We start from the raw sequence: 21,951 nt of genomic DNA on the forward strand, positions 1-21,951 counted from the left end.
CTTTGTTACTGTTACTTGCCCCGCCAATTCTGTGGCATGCTGTTTTAATCACTTAATAGCCATGGTTATAGTTTGCAATATTTTACACTTTAAGGCTACAGTCTCTGCTCTAGCCTTTAAAATGACATTACATGTTTCTTCCCCATTATATTTTTTAAACTCTGGGGGGACTTGTATCGAGGGGTTAAGGGGGTTCCCTAGCTCGTGGTTTTCGGTGATGTTAGATTGCGATTCCTACAGCGAACAGCTCGCTTACTCACCAGATCAGTCGTTGGGACCACCAATGTTGTCAGACATCACCGGTGTGGTGCTCTGCTCTGTTCAATGATGATAACAGTTGGCTATGTACGTGTGTTCCCCCTGTGTGCTGCCCCGGCTCTGCGCAGATAGCTGACACAGCAGACCCCGAGTGAACTGCCAAAGACCACAGACTCTGATAAGGTACAAAGGCACCCGCCCAGGTTTATTGCCAAACGAAATACAGTCTCTAGCTCCCCGGATCAGATGTCTGTAGTTCTGCTAGTACGTATGTGCTCCTTGACAATGGACCGGCTCAGTCAGTGGCGGGATTTACCACTGCCCCCTAGGCCAGACAAAGACATTCACTCAGGGATGCATTCTTATACACAGGTACAAACAAGTTACACATCACTCCTGGCACATCAAGGTACAACCCCTCTGCATGTTGGGGTGCTGCCTCTCTCCTGGTACATGTTGGTTCGAACAAACAAGTCTATCCATCATATTATCCTTTTGACCCTGTCTTTAGGATGGGTCAGCCTGTTCCTCATTATCTCTGTGGAATGTGTTCATGCTGGACTGTTCTGGTGCCAGCCTGGCACCTGTTTATCCTATTAGGACTTGATACCCTTTAGATATGTGCATACGTCCAGTTAGCAGCCTTCTTCTTGCCAACTTTTGTGAGCAGGGCCTGCCTCTGGCTCACAGCTTAACTTTGCTTTATGTTTGCAAAGTCTTGACCATTACTTTAGTTCAAGCCTCAGGCCTCATACCGGGCCTCTGATACAAGGTTTTATGTTTCAGGGCCTCATCTTACTACAATAGGTAGAGCAAAAGAGCAGGAAGCTGGACTGAGGTATGAAAATAGGAATTGGGAGCAGAGGAAGATCTGGGATAAGGAGGACAGGAACTAGACGGGGTCCGAAGTGGCAGCCAGCCAGGGATTCACCTACTTGCCTCCTGATGGCTTAAGTTGTGCATCTGAGCCAATCTGTGGGGCCAGACATCTCCTCCAATCAGGATATTTTGTGGGCGGAGCCCAGAGTGAGCTAAAGCTCTGCTAGTCGTCTTCTTCAGTTCCAGCGAGCTGCCTGATGGCCACTGTAGTCTGGGCACTACCTGGGGACCTGTGGCCCGTTCAAGACCTGCAAGACCTCATGCTGTTAAAGATCCAATGTCTTCAAGAAGAGGGGAGCCATCCTTTGCAAGGGTCTGGTCTATGCTCTCATAACAGAGGAACAGCATCATGGCTCTGTTACTTTCTGCCTTTCCATACTCATGCTGGAGAGGCTACCTCCCAAAACGACAGCAGCCCTGCCTGGGCAAGAATGATGGCTCTTTCAAGTCCTCCTTGAATGCTCTCATGGTCTGTGCTTTGTCTAGATGAGTTTCCTTCTCACTACATTGTAGGGTGACCAGACAGCAAGTGTGAAAAATCGGGACGGGCTGGGGGGTAATAGGAGCCTATATAAGACAAAGCCCCAAATATTGGGACTGTCCCTATAAAATCGGGACATCTGGTCACCCTACTACACTGACATTTTGTTCATATTTTTTGCCTTTGCATAATAGGCAGAATGACACCACACAGACACCCTCCTGTGCCTCCCAAAAATAAAAATAAAATATAAAAACCCATAACAAACAAAACAAAAAACACCAAACCATAGTTTGAGCCCCAAAAAAGGAGGTGAGCCAGAGACCCCATGAAGTCTACTAAGGACTTATAGCTACCAATTTTCAAGCAAGACACTCAGATACTGTGATCGTGAGAGTATGAAAACATAAGATAGATTTTTCTATTCTTCCCCCTCCCCCTTTACTGGGGCACACAAAAATTGTTCCTGTGGACAGAGCCACTAAGATACTGTGGGGATAGGCATGGAGAAAGACGATACATGCCATAAAAGTGTGTTGTTAAATGCATAGAAAAAAGTTTTAATAAATGTACAATATAGCCATTCAAATTAGGTAGGTTAAGTTAATAACACAGATTAGATATGGTGTGTTATTCACATCTAGAATTCAAATAAATTAGGTACCTTATGTCAGAGGATACAAAACAAGAAAAACTGACAAGATAATACTGAACAAACATTCCTGTGGAATTGTATAAATAACAAATAAGCCACCCATCACAGGCTGAGAGTTCCACTCATTCTGAAGCCATGTAATGATAGTGTTTCTTGATTGTGCATGCTGGCAGCTAAAACAGGCACACATTGCTGAAGTGAAGGTGGATCCGTATCTTAATTTCATTTTCTCTTCTCTCCCTTTTCCAGCTGTGTCTCTAGTTTTCAGTGGATTTAATTAGTATAACATTGAAGAACTTCTAAGATATTATCAAACTATCTTGTCTAAGGAGAACTGTACTCTCCCAGAGTCTTGGAAGTAAAAAGTATCACAGCAGTTGCTTCAAAATTTGTTTTATTGGGGGGTTGGGGTTTGTTGTCTAATCTGTAAGACACTTGACCAGGCTGGTTGCAAAAGAAGCAAGTCTTACAGCAGGTAATCTAAAGTGATATTATATTGAGTATTTGAATAAGGTACTAGGTGAGAGGCCTGAATCAGTGCATTGTTGGTCTAAATAATCTAGATTTAAAAACTGGAAAATCTTATAAATCAATTTCTGCTAAATTTTGCAAAAAATACTTTTGAACTTTTTTTCCTTTGGAATTTTGAAATTTGAAACACATCCACCAATCTTACGGTCGGCAAAAATGAGGGGGTGAGAAGGAAGAGGATTGTGAAAATGTAGTATTTATTTTTCATTTTAGAATTTTGAAATGTCATTGAATTTGTAAAAATTTCAACCAGCTGTAGTAAAGCCTTCTCTTAACCAGGTTTTAAATAGGTCTTTATCTGTAGCATGCTCCTGCCTTTCTTCTTTATAGAAGGAAATCAGAAGTTTGGGGTCTTTGTCCTTTCTTGTGCACTTACGCTCTAGACCAGGGGTCGGCAACCTTTCGGAAGCGGTGTGCCGAGTCTTCATTTATTCTCTCTAATGTAAGGTTTTGCGTGCCAGTAATACATTTTAACGTTTTTAGTAGGTCTCTTTCTATAAGTCTATAATATATAACTAAACTATGGTTGTATGTAAAGTAAATAAGGTTTTTAAAATGTTTAAGAAGCTTCATTTAAAATTAAATTAAAATGCAGAGCCCCCCAGACCGGTGGCCAGGACCCAGGCAGTGTGAGTGCCACTGAAAATCAGCTCGCGTGCCGCCTTCGGCACGTGTGCCATAGGTTGCCGATCCCTGCTCTAGACCTATCCAAATCATGGCTTGAGTTTGCAGGAAAGTTGTCTGTTTTATCACCAGAGGAAACCCAGGTGGTTATCAAGCAAAGATTTTACAACTTCAGTAGTTAGTAAAGAGGAAGAGTCTGACTTCTTGGAATTAGGAGACCAAACTTTTGTGTTTCTTCTTTTGGATATTTGGTACTTTAGGTTAATTCTTTTCAGGCCATTGCTATTGAATGCTTTCTGATAATAGCTGTTTCGCACAGAGATCTGTACAAATTGCATTGGATTAAACTAATTGCATTGGATTATTATTACAGTGAAGTGACTGGATACACTATCGCTTTAAAGCCCTGATTCTGCAAATCATTTAAGCATGAGTTTAAGTTGTCTAGAAAGCACTTAAGCACATTCTTATGTGTTTTTCTAATTAAATTCTCTGCTGTAAAATCTACTTCAACTGTAGCAATTCTCTTCTAGATGGGCTACACTGCCCATGAGCTGCACTGCTGGTCTGCCAGTACGGTCTGGTAGATCTGGGTAGGGCTGGTTCTAGGGCTGGGCGAACTGGGCAGTAGCCCTGGGCACCAACTTCCTTGGGACTCCACCACACCACTGGGTGCTTCTTTTCCCCTCTCCTCTGACAGGCTGTTTTTGCTCCACTCTGATTAGCCCGCTGTTTTTGCTCTGCTCTGATTGGCCAGCCTTTGTTTTGCTCTGCTGATTGGACAGTTGTTTGGATGTTGTGGGGTTTTTGTTTTTGGGGGGGATTTTTTGCCATACTTCTGCAAGGAGGTATGTGCCAAGCACATTTTTCACCCTGGGTGGCAAAACAGCTAGGGCTGCTCCTAGGTCTAGGTGCTAGAGGCAAAAACCACAGAGCCATTCCGTTCTAAGTCTGAGCTTTCTGTTACTGAATCTTAAATGAAGAATAGAACATTCCTTCCTTCACATGCTGTATTATGTCATCTCAATTATTTGAGCTGAACTGTTTTGTATGTACTTTATCACAGGTCCACCAGGCCCACCTGAAGCCGTGACAATAGATGAAATCACTGACACTACAGCTCAGTTATCCTGGAGGCCAGGAGCAGATAATCACAGCCCCATTACTATGTATGTAATTCAAGCAAGGACCCCATTTTCTGTGGGATGGCAAGCCGTGAACACAGGTAAATGCAGCACTCAATGGTAACTAAAGTTGGCCATGAAAGAATTCTGTACATGTAAAAATTGATCCATCAGTACACACACGTACAGAAAGAGTAAAGTTAGCAATGCAGCCAGAATAACTCATTTTCCAGCACAGTGATTACAACTGGTTGGGAATTTTTCACCAAAACCCTTTTTGTCTGAAAATGCCAATTCAGTGAAACTGAAACTTTTTCCTGGAACCTACCTGTTTAGATAAAACTTTTGTCAGGAAAGGTTCCTCAGGTCTGGGAGGGAGAGAAACAGACATATGCAACCAGTCGCTTGCTCCAGGATAGCCAGTAGCCTGGTGTTTAGGGCACTTACCTGAGATGTGGAAGACACAGATTCAAGTTCCTGGTCTGAATCAGGAATTCTCTCCTGGGTCTCCCACGTCCTAGATGAGTGCCCTGACCACCTGGCTATTATGAGGAGGGTCTCTCCCATTTTTCACAGAAAAACTTCAGAAGGTCTCAGGTTTGTCTCAGGATGGAATGGGAAAAATGGCTGAAATTTCAAAAAGTTTCATGGAATGGGAAAACCACTTCCTTTCCAGCTCTAATAGCAATACATTTGGTCTTTCTTAATCCTTTTCATGATTTGCCAACCTTGCTGTGGTATTACTCAACCAGTTTTTCTCATCAGTTTTTATGCATTGTATTTTCGAGGAAAGGTTTCATTCCATTCTTTCAAATATTACACACTGCTACACTGGTAGAGGGACCAGACAGCAAGTGTGAAAAATCAGGACAGTAGGTGGGTGTAATGGGAGCCTATATAAGAAAAAGACCCCAAAATCGGGACATCTGGTCACCCTATACGCTGGTGATGTACAACCATGACGACAACTATGGCACTGTAAAGACATCTTTCAGATGACAGACGATGTCATCAGGAGTACCGTCTCTTTTGGCGGAATTACTTTCTCCACTGTATATTTGCTCATTCTTAAATATGTTCATTTGATTCAGCTAATTGTTATGAAAGACACAATTTATAAAAATCATTTCAACTGTTGTAAGCAAAAAGTTCAGAATGCTACAGTATGTATGGAAAGCCTTCTCTACACATGAAAGTTGTACTGTTTTTTAACCAATCCCATGTAGTTAAAACTATACAACAGAGAACATAGTTGCACTGATATAAATATGCTTATACCAGTATACCTATTCCTGCATGGGAGGGGAAATAAGCTATAATGCTATAAGGCACCTTCTTACCTGTGTAACTGAATCCACACTAGGGCTTGTACCAGTATATCTCTATTAGTTAAACCAATAACCACCTAAACAAAATAATCATATGATACAAAAACTGTGTGTAGATCAGGCCTAAGTTGTGTTACCTTTTAATGAGACCCTATAAGGATACTGTGGTATTTCTGTGAGGATGAAAAGTCAGTTTCTAAAGCATAGATTTCCTTGATGCCTGCATATTGTTTGTATACAGCCTGATTTGCTTCCCCATACTAAGCACTGACAAAGGAGTAAAATGGGAAGACACACTATGGGCCCAGATTCATAGTCCTTAATCGTTCTGCTCTCAGGGTGATCTTCCATTGTTTAATAGTTTCAAGACTGTGCCCATAGATCAAGAGGCTACTGTTCTTCAATGACTGAATATGTGTAATTGCTCTTAATGTCCAACTCTCACTCTCCTAACTTGGGGGTATATTTCAGTTCCAGATATCATTGATGGCAAGACATTCACTGCAACCGTGGTGGGATTAAACCCTTGGGTTGAATATGAATTCCGAGCAGTTGCAGCCAACCTCATTGGGATTGGGGAACCAAGCAGACCCTCAGAGAAAAGAAGAACTGAAGAAGCTCGTAAGTAGTAGAAAGGAAGTCCAATAAAGTCTTTTTTAAAAAGCACCTTGCCATAAGCAGTAGGTCACCTGGAACAAGGTTAAGAAGTATTTTCTATATGACAGTTATATTATCTAGTTTCTCCTCTGCCTCATCTTATAACATTCACAAAGAGCACACACAAATAGAGTAGAATAGAATTAATAGAAAAAATGAGGCCCAAGATGGGCTTTATTCCATGCTTTCTAGAAGTACATGACTGGGAAGAATTCCCCCAATTCCCCCATGTCCTCTATAGCCCTGCTGACAAAGGGCATTTGAGGAGAGGTGAATTCAGCTTCCTCTGAAGATACGATGGATCACGGATGTGAACCAGTCTAGTAATCCCTCTGTTGTCCCACATTTGTGCAGAGGAAACACTCTAGAGAGTAGAGTACAGTATGATTACTTTTTTCAGATCAGAGGTGAGTTTCTGGTCTACTCCTCTCAGGTACATCTACACTTCACACTCCTTATGGTGGAGTGTAGAGTACATACATTTCACACCCTTCCAGCATGGGTATGAATAGCAGTATATACTGAGGCACTGCTTAGGCAAGTAAAAACACACCTGATTCCTTAGGTTAGGGTATGTAATCTATACAGCACTGTACACACCCAAGCAGTGCCTTTCCCAGAAGTGTCGTGACCCACTGCCAGAGTCTTTCCATGTCACAGGAAAAGGCTCTAGCAACATGGTAAGGCTCTGGCAGGGGGAAAGGTAGCCAGGAAAGGCTCTGACAGCTCCCCACTGCTGGAGACTGTCCCCACTTCAGTGAAAGACTCCAGCATTGGAGAAAGGCGCCCCCCCACCAGAGCTTTTCACTGTAGCTACACATAACAGTGTGGCGTCAGCTTGTTTTTTACTGTCGTGTGTAGCTACGCAAACTCTACACACTGCCGCTAGTGGTATGCAGTGTAGATGTAGCTTAAGAGGCCGAGCATAGAATTTGCAGCGCAGAGACAGAGGAGAGACTAAGGGCTGGTCTACACTAGGGAGGGGGGATCGATCTAAGATACGCAACTTCAGCTACGAGAATAGCGTAGCTGAAGTCGACGTATCTTAGATCGATTTACCTCGGGTCCTCACGGCACGGGATCGACAGCTGCGGCTCCCCCGTCGACTCCGCTTCTGCCTCTCGCTCTGGTGGAGTTCCGGAGTTGACGGGGAGCGCGTTCGGGGATCGATTTATCGCGTCTAGATGAGATGTGATAAATCGATCCCCAATAGATCAATTACTACCCACCGATCCGGCAGGTAATGAAGACGTACCCTAAGGTAGCTTTAAGTCATCTTGAGGCCTTCTTGTTCCTGGTCCGCCCCATGTTCAGACAGCTCTGGGGCGTCTGTGAGAATTGTGGTGAGGGCTGGCCAGAAAAAAATCAATCCGGTGTTGCAAAAAATTTTGAAGTTTGTTTTCATTTTGATGATGAACAAAAATGAGACCTTTTGAAATGTTTTTCACAAAAAAACACAAGAGACAGAGAGCCGTCCATGCATGTCAGAATAGCCAATGGGCTGGTGTTAGAGCGCTCACCTGGGATATGGCAGAACGAAGACTTGAACCTGAGTCTCCCACATCCTAGGAGACAACCTTCAGCACTAGGCTCTTGACTACTCTGGGGTGGCTTTTTCTTGAAATTCTCACTGAAACCAATATGCTTCCATGAACCATTTTGGGTTAGACAATACGGCATTTTGAACCGAAATTATTTTTGTCAAAAAAATTTCAACCAGCCTTAGTTACTGCAGCCTCTGTGGATTGTCCTCTGGGCCACAGCACTGCTCATAATCTCTGCAGCACTATGGGCTATATCCTCGCTCCTGACAAGCCACACTCCCTGACACCTTTTAAATTAATACTCATGAGGAGATTCTTAAAAGGCAGCCTTATAGCCGAGGGGCTTTCAGAGCCCCTTTATGCTGCTCTGGCCCTTTCACCTGCCCTAAAGGTCTTGGAGCAGGGTTGGAGATATCACCCCAGGCAGTTATCACTAGGACTGTTCATTATGGGTCCAATCTTGTAGTTCTTGCTCTGTCTTAACTCAGGAAAAATCCCTACTGACTGCAGGATTTTGGCTCTAAATTGAAAAGCAGGAATCAATATTGTGAAAATAAATGGACCTTGTTATATGGAAAATAAATATTTAAAACAAACAATTAGCAACTAGATACATGGATACTAGACATGCTCTTTGTCCATCTGACTGACAAAAAAGTGGAAGTGTCTGTTCCCTGTTCTCCTTTTGATAGTCAGGCTCATGGTCCCAAAAGGGAAAAGTCACAAGATGCCAGTGCTATATGTGCCTCTTTCTTTCTCTGTTTAAAATGAATCAAACTTCTAGCTTCAAAATTAATCACTTGTGCTTTCCATGCTACCTACTATAACATTTCTTTTACACAGTTCCTGAAATCACCCCGGCTAACGTCAGTGGAGGTGGAGGGAGCAAGTCGGAGCTGGTCATTACCTGGGAGGTAAGTAAAGTATAAACCAATGGGAGAATTAATGCATCTATTTTATAAGGCTGGACGATCGAGGTGCTAAAGGAGCACTCAAGGACGATAAGGCCATTGCAGAGAAACTAAATGAATTCTTTGCATCAGCCTTCATGGTTGAGGATGTGAGGGAGATTCCCAAATTTGAGCGATTCTTTTTAGGTGACAGATCTGATGAACTGTCCCAGATTGAGGTATCATTAGAGGAGGTTTTGGAACAAATTGATAAATTAAACAGCAATAAGTCACCAGGACCAGATGGTATTCACCCAAGAGTTCTGACGGAACTCAAATGTGAAATTGCAGAACTACAAACTGTAGTCTGTAACCTTTCATTTAAATCAGCTTCTGTACCCGGTGACTGGAGGATAGCTAATGTGACGCCAATTTTTAAAAAGGGCTCCAGAGGTGATCCTGGCAATTACAGGCCTGTAAGCCTGACTTCAGTACCGGGCAAACTGGTTGAAACTATAATTAAGAACAATATTGTCAGACATATAGATGAACATAAGTTGTTGAGGAAGATTCAACATGGTTTTAGTAAAGGGAAATCATGCCTCACCAATGTACTAGAATTCTTTGAGGGGGTCAACAAGCATGTGGACCGACGGGATCCAGTGGGTATAGTGTATTTAGATTTTAAGAAAGCCTTTGACAAGGTCCCTTTGACAAAGGCTCTTCCTCAAAGTAAGCTGCCATGGGATAAGAGTGAAGGTGCTCTCATGGACTGGTAACTGGTTGAAAGATAGGAAACAAAGGGTAGGTATAAATGGTCAGTTTTCAGAATGGAGAGACGTAAATAGTGGTGTCCCCCAGGGGTCTGTTCTGGGACCAGTCCTATTCAACATGTTCAGAAATTATCTGGAAAAAGGGGTAAACAGTGAGATGGCAAAATTTGCAGATGATACAAAATTACTAAAGATCTTTAAGATTGCAAAGAGCTACAAAAGGATCTCTCAAAACTGGGTGACTGGGCAACAAAATGGCAGATGACCTTTAATGTTGATAAATGCAAAGTAATGCACATTGGAAAACATAATCCCAACTATACAAATAAAATGATGGGGTCTAAATTAGCTGTTACCACTCAAGAAAGAGATCTTGGAGTCATTGTGGATAGTTCTCTGAAAACATCCACTCAATGTGCAGCGGCAGTCAAAAAAGCGAACAGGATGCTGAGAATAATTAAGAAAGGGATAGATAATAGGACAGAAAATATCATGTTGCCTCTATATAAATCCATGGTAGGCCCACATCTTGAATACTGTGTGCAGATGTGGTCGCTCCATCTCAAAAAAGATATATTGGAATTGGAAAAGGTTCAGAAAAAGGCAACAAAAATGATTAGGGGTATGGAACAGCTTCCAAAGAGGAGAGATTAATAAGACTGTGACTTTTCAGCTTGAAAAAGAGACAGCTAAGGGGAGATATGATTGAGCTCTATAAAATCATGACTAGTATAGAGAAAGTAGATAAGGAAGTGTTGTTTACTACTTCTCATAACACAAGAACTAGGGGTCACCAAATGAAATTAATAGGCAGCAGGTTTAAAACAAATAAAAGGAAGTATTTCTTCACACATCGCACAGTCAACCTGTGGAACTCCTTGCCAGAGGAAGTTGTGAAGGCCAAGACCATAACAGGGTTCAAAAAAGAACTAGATAAATTCATGGAGGATTGGTCCATCAATGGCTATTAGCCAGGATGGGCAGGGATGGTGTCCCTAGCCTCTGTTTGCCAGAAGCTGGGAATGAGCAACAGGGAATGGATCACTTGATGATTACCTGTTCTGTTCATTCCCTCTGGGGCACCTGGCATTGGCCAGTGTCAGAAGACAGGATACTGGGCTAGATGGACCCTTGGTCTGACCCAGTAGGGCCACTCTTATGTAGTGTGCAGCACATGACTGATGCTGATCTGCTCACGCCGATTCTATCGCATTGTATTTCCATTCTCCAGTGGAGATACTGTTGACTTACACCTGTGTATGTGAGCACAAGATCACATTTATTGAAAAGGTTCCTGCCTTCGATTCAATTGGACTAAAATCCAGCCTGTTCTTCCATGCCCATGGAAGCTCTCCAAGCCATGGAACTAATGCATATTTGTTGTGCAAGGTGGGTGGAGCTGGCTGTGAGTGGGCGGTGCAGGATGTGTGCACTACTGTGTGGCAGTGAGCTCAGCTCCACAATGACCCCTGCACATCAGCACGGACAATGGCAGAACACGGATGGGCTGAGCTAGAGGATAGAGAGAGAGAGAAAGGATCCTTTTGTCCTCCACCCCAGGAAGCAGCTCCATGGCCTGGGGTCAGGAGGCAGGATTCCTCCACTCTTGGTCCTCTACATACCTGCCCATCATCTGATGTGGTTACTCAGGACAGCCACTGCACAGAGGATTAACCTTGGTGTATAAAATAAGTTTCAAGAGGCCAAATCCTGAGAGGTGCTGATTTGCTTGGTGAGTTGTGGGTGATTAGCGCCAGGCTGAAGGTGGCTGTAATGATAGTGCATCATATAGAACTTGCAATACCAGCTGATTTCAGTCTATCACAAAGCCGAGAGAAGCAGAAAACACAGATGAAAAATTCTTGAAGGCAATTGAGGGTGAAACATTCATTGTTTGACTGCTCTTATTTTCATATTGTGGTACGATGGAGAGAGTTAAACTAGCCATTAACGTCACTAGATTTGATACTGCCCACACTCAGCACTTCTTTTGAGCACCCTGGCAGCTGTGAGTCACCAGAGGTATTTTTTAAGATTATTAAAAATCTGCAAATGTGTTTTTATCCTCATTACATGGCTCAATGTGTTGAACCTTATCCTCCCTTGGACTAATTAGTTTCACTGTATCCCTTAAAGACACTCAATATACTTTTTTTTTAAGTATTAGAGAGATGTCAAAAACATCATCCATGACTTTGAATCATGCTTTGCAAGTATCTTAGTTTAGGCTCCTCTAAAATGATCAGCACACAGTCATTTTCTTTTCTTTTTTAAAAAATCCATATAACACTGATTATGGAACATTCATTTAAAGTTACTTTTTTTTTTTTACTCTGATATTCACAAAAAGCACACACTTAAGATCCATTGACTTTAGTGAGACTAAAGTACAATAATTGAGTACTCTCCTGTATAGGGATGCTTTTACTGACTTGGGGCTTTTACTGCTTATGTTCCTTTTCTAAGGTTAAAAATAGGAAGCTAGCCAATGGCAGCATGTACAAAAGTGACCTGAAGGGGACAAATCTCTTCTTCTAGATGCGATACATCATTTGCCTGCCATGACTTTTATGACATGTCCCTCACTGCTATATTACAGCTGTTAGTCTACTTCTTTGCCTGAAAACAAGCTACTTACCAGGCCCAGGAATTTGGAAACTGCCCACAGAGTAGCCAGAGGAGCACACAAGCTAATGCCTTGGATGGTTATAAAGTCAGAGAGCTGAATAGTAAATACACATGGTTAATGTCAGTTTATATAAACAATGGAGCCACATGTTAACTTAGAGATGCAGATGAGAAACTCACTGAAAACAAATGGGAGCTGTTCTGCGGATTTAATTTACCTGGGATATGCTACAGAGATAGGTGCTATCACAGGGCAGCCCTAAGGGGGTAGACACAGGGCCGGTGCAACCACTAGGTGAACTAGGCAGTTGCTTAGGGCGGCAAGTGGTTGGGGGCGCCTGGGGCCGTCCTCAGGCATAGGCAGCCGGGTAGGGCACCTGAAAATTTGGGGCACCACTGGGTCTTAGTGTCCACCCCACTGGTTTTCCTGTCCCTGTTCTGACCCTTCCTGCAGGCTCTGAGTCTTCCTGGGAAGGGGATCTACTAGTTAAAAGAGAAACAGTCTCCAGCCTGCCAGACCTATTAGTACAACACTGAAACTGTTAAAGAGCCATTCAAGGGGTAATGAAGACATTAAACAGTCATTTGCCAACTCCCAGGTATCTACTGTCAGTTTCTGCATGTACTGACAAAAACAGCTGTGCATGACTGTAATATTTACTCAGAACATGTCAGTCTACAGGACCTTAGTTTAAAATTTGCTTTAAAAATATTTCATTAGTGAGTTGGTGAAGATTATAAAATCACATCTCTAAAAAATCCTTGTATAGATTTTTAGATGCACAATCATCTTTAGCCTTAAATGCTTGAATCTTCAGACATATGGTTTTTTAAATCATTTTTTCAAAAGACCACCCTTATCTAAAATACACACTTTAATTACTATAGTAAAAAAACTTACTTCCAAAGTCTTCCTGTCCTTTCTGTCCATCCGTTTCTCCTTTCATCCCCTCTCCTCCCTCCCACCCCCATTGAAGGAAGCAACAGCCCTTTGCTTCCAGATAGCTGGACAAAGAATTTCCCTTTCTTTACTTCTGACTACCTGATGAACTAGTTTTAAGCAAAATCAGTACCTTGTAAGATATAAAATCCTTCGTTATGCCTAAAATCTTTGGAAACATATTTTTTAAAGTTGGTGAAATTTCATAAACGTGTGTATTGTTATGGAGATCACACACAGTAAATTAATGTTCCCCTTTTCTAAAAGCAATTAACATTGTTATGAACACACTAAACCTCTGTGACTGATTAATTTAAAATAATGTCTGTTTCAGTGAGTTAATGTAGTAATCTGGAATGATTACTTTATGAAGGCTTAAGAGTACATTTAAAATATTAAATCAGCTTAGAAATACTGATTAAGAAAATGTAAAACAGAGAAGAGCTGCATCATGGATTCCATAATATTTAATGGTGTATTCAGCAAGACAGCTGACTCACCCTTACTACAAAGTTTTTGCAAATAAATGTCTGACAAACTTCAGGGCATATCAAAAAGCCTGTGACTGACATTTTTTATTCCCTAGTTTAGTGCTTTTAATTAGGTACCTTCTGCATGTCCATTCTGCGTGAGGGAGAGGGTACAGGGGTCTCTGCAGGGAACTGTGACTCTCCGCCACCGTGAGGCGGGCTGGGCGTCTTGTTATTCTTTCTGCCTTGTCCCTCCGCCCCCGCCCCTGCCGGGCTGCAAGCTCAGGCTGCCATCGGGCATAGGGGCACCAGTTTAATAATACTGCATTAAACTTGCAGGGGGCGGTGAGCCCCAGCCATGGAGGAGCTGGCGTGGTGCAGCGCAGGGGGGCAGGAGCCCTGCAAAGGCGGTGGCGCCGCTAGCAGGGAGCAGCCGCGCCCCCCACCCCTCCTGCCCAGGCTGCGGCCTAGCGCCCCCCCGGGGGGTCCTGCAGACTGCAACAGATGCATGCGGGCAGAGGCCCCTGTGCGCCCCCCAGCTGCCCCCTCGCCATGCTCGGGCTCTGCGGCTCCCGGGCATGTGAGCTGCCGCCGGGGCGCGGGGCCGTGAGACTGCTCTGGGAGGGGGAGGGGCGGCGGCGGCTCACACTCCTGGGAGCCGCAGAGCCCGAGCACAGTGAGGGGGGAGCCAAGGGGTGCACGGGGTCTCTGCCCCATGCATCTGCTGCAGGAGCCCTCAGAAGGCAGCTCCTCCCTGCCGAGCTGCTGCAGCGACCCAAGCCCGGCAAAGCTAGTGAGTGGACTTGGGGCGGGGGCCGCTGGGGTGGGGTGAGGAGGGGAGGGCTCGCGGGGGAGCTGTGCATCCTCCAGGGCAGTTCAGGGGGCAGGGAGGGGAACCTGGTCTGGGGAGCAGCCCCTGGGCACGGCTGGCCCCTGGGGTCTATAAAGGCTCGTTGGGATTTGCCCCTCGATGAACCAATGGCTGGGGGGGGGGGGTGTGCAAGGTGGAAGTTTCGCCTAGGGCGCAAAATATCCTTGCACCGGCTCTGGGTAGACAGTTGTGTCTGCAGGTATGATGTGGCTCAGAATGTTTTATACAGGAATTTCTATATGAATTTGAGGTGCTGCCTTGCAGATATTTGGCAATTAGATGCTCTGGCCTAATTATTAGCTGCTCCTACTGTAGAACCACTGTTGTTTCCTGTTTTGAATGGTGCCATTTATGAGGGGGTTTCTTAAAGGGAGCAAACTGAGAATGGAAAGCCTGCGAGAAGGAGAAATAAATCCAAGCAATACCTGACCCTATTGATTATTCTGTATATGATCTGCCCTCCTTATAGACAGTGCCTGAAGAATTACAGAACGGAGGTGGCTTCGGTTACGTGGTGGCATTCCGACCCTTGGGCACAGTGAGCTGGATGCAGACTGTAGTAGCTTCTTCTGATGCCTCCAGATACGTGTTTCGAAATGAGAGCTTGCCGCCATTCACGCCCTATGAAGTTAAAGTGGGCGTGTACAACAATAAAGGGGAAGGTTCTTTTAGCCCTGTGACAGTTGTATATTCTGCAGAAGAAGGTACAGTAGGCTGCGCACTGCACTTTCTTCCTTTGCATTGTCTTGAAATCCGATGCATGAGGCATGCTGCTAACTGTTTTTGAAAGGGTTTAGTATCCCACGTGGACACATCTGTTGATATCTAATCCTTGCTCTGATTTATTATAAATGGTGAGTCACAACTCATTCTTTTGATCGTCATTAAAATAACATGAATCACAGTGAAATCTTTTGATATTAATGGGAACGTAATATGTAATCTTGAAAGAATTCAACAGAGATTTAACAGGAATTAATGTCTACTGATTAGAAAATGTTTCTCTTGTCCTAATACCAATACATAGTGTCCTGGTTTAAGTGCCCCCAATGACATCTGATTAATTATTACACATTGGCATAATGAAATCCTGCCTAGCCCTGACGGGTCACCATTTTGAATTTGAAACATTCTTTTTGGCTACCCAACCCCACTCTCTTCTAGTGAGAGGAGTAAACCCTGAAGTTTGTAGCAAAGTTAAGCATAGAACCTACACTAAGACCTTTTTTTCCCCCCCAAACTATACATATAGAACCCACCAGAGCTCCAACCAGCGTCTTTGCCAAAAGCCTTTCTGCTTCGGACATTGAAGTTTATTGGGCCTCTCCACGTGAGAATCAGAGTAAAGGAAGGATACAGGGTTATGAGGTATGAGAATAAAATGTGATATCAGGCTGGAGCAGACTTAATACTGATCATAGCAATATATAATTGAAGGTCACCTAAACACTGCTTCTTACACATGCATCTGCTTGCTCACTGTTTTTCCCCATTGTACACTGGAATGTCTCTTTTTAAGGTACAAAGGAAAATATATATGTAATCCATGGTGACAATGGGTAGCAGTCTGTTGGGGGAGGGGAGAGGAATCTGCCTTCTCTAGGGCCTTGTGGAGACCATAGTAACCCGCAGTAAGTGCTGTTCAGTGGAAAATTGAGATCTATAAATTGTTTCATTTTCTCCATCTCAGAGTCCACTGAAGGTCAGAAGCATTGACCTCTGGGTTTATGAACATTTCCAGTTGTGGTCTTCTCTAAGATGGAGAGAATGGCAAGATTTACAGAGTGGAGCTGGAACATTGTCTTAGTACGATTCTCACTTCCAGGATGGTGAATGGCCCTTTTCCATTTGACAGTAGTTAAGGGCATGTTATTCATAGAGATAAATTTTACATTATTAATCTCGGGATTTCACTTACTGCAGTACCATATCTATGGAGAATTAAGACAAGGATAGGCTCAATTACACTGAGTTAAGTAGGTAAATGTACATATTCTGTTTTTTCAGGTTAGATGTTGGAGACATGAAGATAAGGAAGAAAATGCTAGAAAAATCAGGACTATTGGTAATCGAACATCTACAAAAATCACTAATCTGAAAGGCAATGCATTATATCATTTAGCCGTCAAGGCATACAACACCGCAGGGACAGGACCCTCCAGTGCTACAGTCAATGTCACTACCAAAAAGCCACGTGAGTATTCATTGTGATAGATCATGATCTAACATTGGGATCCCAACAAGCACTTTCCTTGCTGGCATTTTCCAGGTCTCTCTCTAATTTGAAGATGCTGTGAGGTTTTTTTTTTTTTCTGTAGCTACGTTCTTTCTGCAAGAGCTTTGTGGGGTTGTTGTGGTGGGTTGGGTTTTTTTAAATGCTTCTGAAATCATTACTGTGCAGAAAAGTTAAACATTCATATCATCATTCAAGGTAGCTATCTCTTCTAGTCATACTCACATCAAGTAAGCAACAGAGTCGCTTTTCATTTATACCACTGTGTTGTGTAAGGGTATGTCTTCACTACCGGCCAGATCGGCGGGCAGCTATTGATCCAGCGGCGATCGATTTATCGCGTCTAGTCTAGACACAATAAATCGATCCCTGAGAGCTCTCCCGTCGACTCCTGTACTCCAGCTCAGCGAGAGGTGCAGGCAGTGTAGACGGGGGAGTGGCAGCAGTCGACTCACTGTAGTGAAGACACTGCAGTAAGTCGATCTAAGTACGTCGACTTCAGCTAAGTTATTCACGTAGCTGAAGTTGCGTAACTTAGATCGATTCCCCCTCCCAGTGTAAACCAGGCCTAAGACCTGCTCTGACCTAGAACACAGACCTCGGTGCAACAGCTCATTAATTTACCAGAGCAGTAGGATTCTGTGGATGTTCAGCTACTATGGTGATGGAAGCCATATAAGTATTTAGATGGATTAAGCTAGAAAACATTGCTACTTAACCATATAATACTTTGTATATTTTAATATAGCACCGAGTCAACCTCCTGGAAACATCATATGGAATTCATCTGACTCCAAGATTATACTGAACTGGGATCAAGTTAAAGCACTGGATAATGAATCGGAAGTGAAAGGATACAAAGTGGGTAACTTCTTAGCATGGGCACATAGGACTGGTTATTTATCTGTATTAACTGTCTCTTGACAGTAGGCCTGTGATGATTCAACTCCCCTGGGATTTTCACATTGAGTTTTGGTTAAAGTGAACCTGTCCATGAATCCATGAAGCTGAGTTTAGAGTTTGGAATAAAACTCAAGAGGAGGGTGAACATACGGCCCGGTTTGGCCGGAACAGTCCCTTTTTTAAGCCCTGTCCTGATCATCAGTTGGCAAGAGCAAAGGAGCTAAAAAAGAGGGGTGCGACCCCTAGCGGGGCATGGAGGAACATCCCTGGATGTCTTGGGTGAGCGGCTCCGGCCAGGCCAGCCCCACACGGGCGGGGAGGGGGGGAATGGCTCAGGTGAGTGGCAGGGGCCAAGGCGGGTGGGCAGCACGGGCTGAGGGGAGCGAGCAGTGCAGGCTGGCCCTGCATGGGCAGGCAGCTCAGGGTGACCCCACGCGAGCCAGGAGGCGGGTGAGGGGCTCGGGGGGGATCAACAGCGCAGGCTGAGGGGTGAGCAGCACGGCTTGGCGGCTCGGGGCCCGGCCCTATGCAGAGGGGGTGGGGGGTTGGGCCAGCGGCTGATGCCAGCCCCACACAGAGATGGAGGGCAGGGCTCGGGCCAGCCCCATGGGGCGTGGGAGGGCACTTTGGGCTAGCCCCAGGCAGTGTCCATTTTTCCTTTTTGGGAACTATGATCACCCTACCCAAGAGACTTTTGTGTTGTTTGCTCTCCTGACCCAAGCAGGAACAATGCTGTACACAGTTGCATAGCCCATTGTAACTATGTAGGGACATTCAGAAATAGATACAGAATCAACACGTAGTGGGCTTGTTCTATAATTAGTAAAGGGTAGAATTCAGTCCTAAAACTATGCCATGCTACACAAGACCTTACTTTGGCCTGAGGAAAACAGTGATGGCAATTTTGCCAGCAAGTTACATCGAGTTTCAAGCTCTGCAAACCTTTTCCAATGGAACCTGAAACCACGGAAAATTTTACGAAGTTTCAGGTTTTGTTAGGAACATGAAACTCAAGCCAGATTCATTTACATTCATGAACCTAGGCCAAGTTTCGTGCATGTCTGTGCTGATATTTGACCAAATCTAGACCACGTTTTTGTATGGTCAAAACTTGTTTCCATCCAAATGCCGGCAAATCTCAGCAGTTTTGGCCAAGCTTCAGGTCACGTTTTTGAGTTCAAAATTCAACCAAAAGTCAGCCTGAAATGGTGGAAGAGAGGCCCTCGTGACCTTTCCAAAGCCGTCTCATCTAGTAGTGTGTCTTTTTTGTAGCTCCTGTTTTTCTTTTGTGTTACAGTTGTACAGCCACATTATTGCATTTATATGCAGAGAGCAAAACCACTTCTTTTTTTCTGGAAATATGCTATTTTGTGGCAGGGTTTATATTCTAAATAAGTTGAATTTCCAGATCTTAGGAAAAGAAAGAAGGTAAATCAAAGAAGCAATTTATTCTGCGAAGCTGCTTGTGACACTACATCATATACGCCAGTCCAGTTTTCTGAAGCACTATAATAAGATGTTATGAAATCTCTACATAAGCCACAGGATTTATTTTAGTTTGATCCTTAGTAAGGACTAAGGTGATACTGAATTGGATATCTCTGGTGCCCAGAATTGAGAAAGGAGGCTTAGGGATCTTGCTAATTTAAGGAAAATCATATTCAGCTCCTTGCATTTAACAAGTATAAATTAAGGTGATCTAATGCTACTTTAGAGGAGGGTGAGGGAAGTATTTGCAGAGGAACTCAGTGATTCTGAATAAAGTTTATATGTGCCTGGTTAGCTCTTTGAATGGAAGGGTGATTTATGCCAGGCTCATCTGATCACACGCCACAGCAGAATCGCTTTTGTTTTTTATTTTCCAGTAGAAGTGCGCTTCCCTGCTTCTCCCAACAACCTAGTGAATAAAGAGCCCAGCAGCAGCACCTGTTCAGAACGATTTCTGATGGCTGACCCATAAATTAGATTGCCCTTTTGAAGCACACCTGCCTGGCTAAAACTGGCTGTGCTGGAGAGCTTCTGAAATTGCTCCAGCTGATGGGAAAATGAAGTTTAATCAAGCTGAGAGGCAGAGGTGCTCTGCCGGTTACAAGGGCCTCTGCTGAGTGTCATGTGGCTTTATGACAGGGCTACACATCTGAATTCCAACAAGAGCCGCGTTCTGCAAGCTCCCTCCATAGTTAGCCCTCAGTGCCCAGTGGCTTCACATCAGCACAAAGTGAAGAATTCACAAACATGGCTTCCTAAAGCACCCATCAGGTTCAGATCAACACATCTGTGAAATCTGCTGTGCTTCTGATGATAATAGAGACAATTCTGTGCTCTAGGAAGGAAAAGATCAATAGTAAATCTTCAGGTTGTTATGGAGATGATCAGTTCTCTTTTCTCTCCCCCACCCACCCCCACCCTTTCTCCACTCCAATGTTTTACAGGTTTTATACAGATGGAACAGACAGAGTAGCACATCTGTAATCGAAACGAATAAAACATCTGTCGAGCTTTCTTTGCCTTTTGATGAAGATTACATCATAGAAATAAAGCCATTTAGTGATGGAGGCGATGGTAGCAGCAGCGAACAAATCCGAATTCCAAAGATATCAAGTAAGAATGTTGTCATTGTGCTTGTGTTTCCAGCCCACGGAGCATGGATTCTTAATGGATCAAGGGCCAACATTTTCAGATGGCATCCCGTTTTTTGCACACTAAAATTGAGCTGTTGGGGGCACCGTGGCTCACTTTGCATATGCAGAATATCAGCTGCAGCCCCAAAGAAAGGTTTTGTGCAAGCAAACTGGAGCGTTCAATCATACCGAAGGCAGGCTTCAAATTTGCCCAATTCCGCATGTACGCAGATAGGTATGCTGAGAAACAATAAACCGGAGACGAGACTGAGCGACAGCACTCATATTCAAACCTGAACTTTCCCAGAATTTGTGGGCATTCAAACCCAAGGTTTAGGTTTGGCCCTTACTCAAGAATAAATGATATGCAACAGCATAGTAAAAAGGGTTATATTTCACTGAGCGTTTCTAGACTGACACTCTCAGGTTTTTTTTCATTTGTTTTTACAGGTCTTGATAGTCTCTTCAATACACCTCTACACCGATATAACGCTGTCCTCGGGAGCCAAAAAATCTTACCGCGTTATAGGTGAAACCGCATTATATCGAACTTGCTTTGATCCGCCTGAGTCCACAGCCTTGCCCCCTTGGAGCACTGCTTTACCATGTTATATCCGAATTCGTGTTATATCGGGTCGTGTTATATCGGGGTAGAGGTGTATATATATATTGAATCTGTTGTTTCATTGCAATTTGTGATCAGAAAGTGTCCAGTATGAAGTGCAACAACTTACTAATTTATACTGTCGCGTTATGTCAGTACTTCACTCTATGTTGTGTGCATATATACTTATTTAGGGAAATGAGGTTTTATCTCCATGTAGAAGTTGATATTTTCATTTTCAATAGAGAAAGGAGTAGTTATTACAATGCACTGGTCTTATAAAATGTCTGTGTTCCACCTTCCCAAGTGATTTCCATGAGTGATGCTACAGCTGGCAAACTGATTTACTCAGGTGGGTGGGGGAGTTTATGGCCACGGGCCAAATCCTGCCATCATAACTCAGTCAAAACTCCCACTGAAATAGGATGGCAGGATTTGACACATACCATGGGAAAGTCAGGGGGAAAGCTCCAGTCCACCTGAGATGGCTGAAAGTCTCCAAGCAGGATCAGAGCTGATAGGGCAAGACAGAGCTGAAAGTTTAGGGAGGTGATGCTAGGCTGACTGTTTTTGCAGGTTCTTCAAGCCTGACCCTGGCATAAATTTGTCAGAGGGGAAGGTGTTTATGGATGTTCTGAAGGGAATTTTTAAGACTGTGTCACTTTTGCTTGCAGTGTTTGACTAGGTTTGGATTTAAATCCAGATTGGTGGTTTTACTGGGAATCTTTCATATTTCTCAGAGTTCTGGATGCTATATTCACACTAATCCATTGTAAGGGCCTGGTTTTGCCCTTACTTACAGAGTAACTCCTCTGCAGTTAGTAGAGTTACAGCAGTGTCAAAGGTAATAGGCTATGATTCTGATCTTATCTATGTAGATATGTACCTTGCTTATCAGGGCCGGCTCCAGGGTTCTGGCCACCCCAAGCAGCCAAAA

The 21,951-nt window shown here is 43.7% G+C and overlaps 1 protein-coding gene across 7 annotated transcripts in view; it reads left to right on the forward strand.

The window, feature by feature from the left end:
* Positions 1–21,951, forward strand: part of LOC128840976 (contactin-4) — a 654,212-nt gene that overhangs the window by 628,008 nt on the left and 4,253 nt on the right. For all 7 annotated transcript variants that reach the window (XM_054035596.1, XM_054035602.1, XM_054035603.1 and 4 more), the window contains 8 exons: positions 4,495–4,653; positions 6,352–6,501; positions 8,925–8,995; positions 15,123–15,357; positions 15,906–16,021; positions 16,661–16,847; positions 17,635–17,747; positions 20,222–20,390. In XM_054035596.1, the coding sequence (XP_053891571.1) occupies positions 4,495–4,653; positions 6,352–6,501; positions 8,925–8,995; positions 15,123–15,357; positions 15,906–16,021; positions 16,661–16,847; positions 17,635–17,747; positions 20,222–20,390 (1,200 nt within the window). The remainder of the gene's footprint in view (positions 1–4,494; positions 4,654–6,351; positions 6,502–8,924; positions 8,996–15,122; positions 15,358–15,905; positions 16,022–16,660; positions 16,848–17,634; positions 17,748–20,221; positions 20,391–21,951) is intronic.

This window comes from Malaclemys terrapin, chromosome 7, assembly GCF_027887155.1.
Source record: "Malaclemys terrapin pileata isolate rMalTer1 chromosome 7, rMalTer1.hap1, whole genome shotgun sequence".
Taxonomy (NCBI): domain Eukaryota; kingdom Metazoa; phylum Chordata; order Testudines; family Emydidae; genus Malaclemys; species Malaclemys terrapin.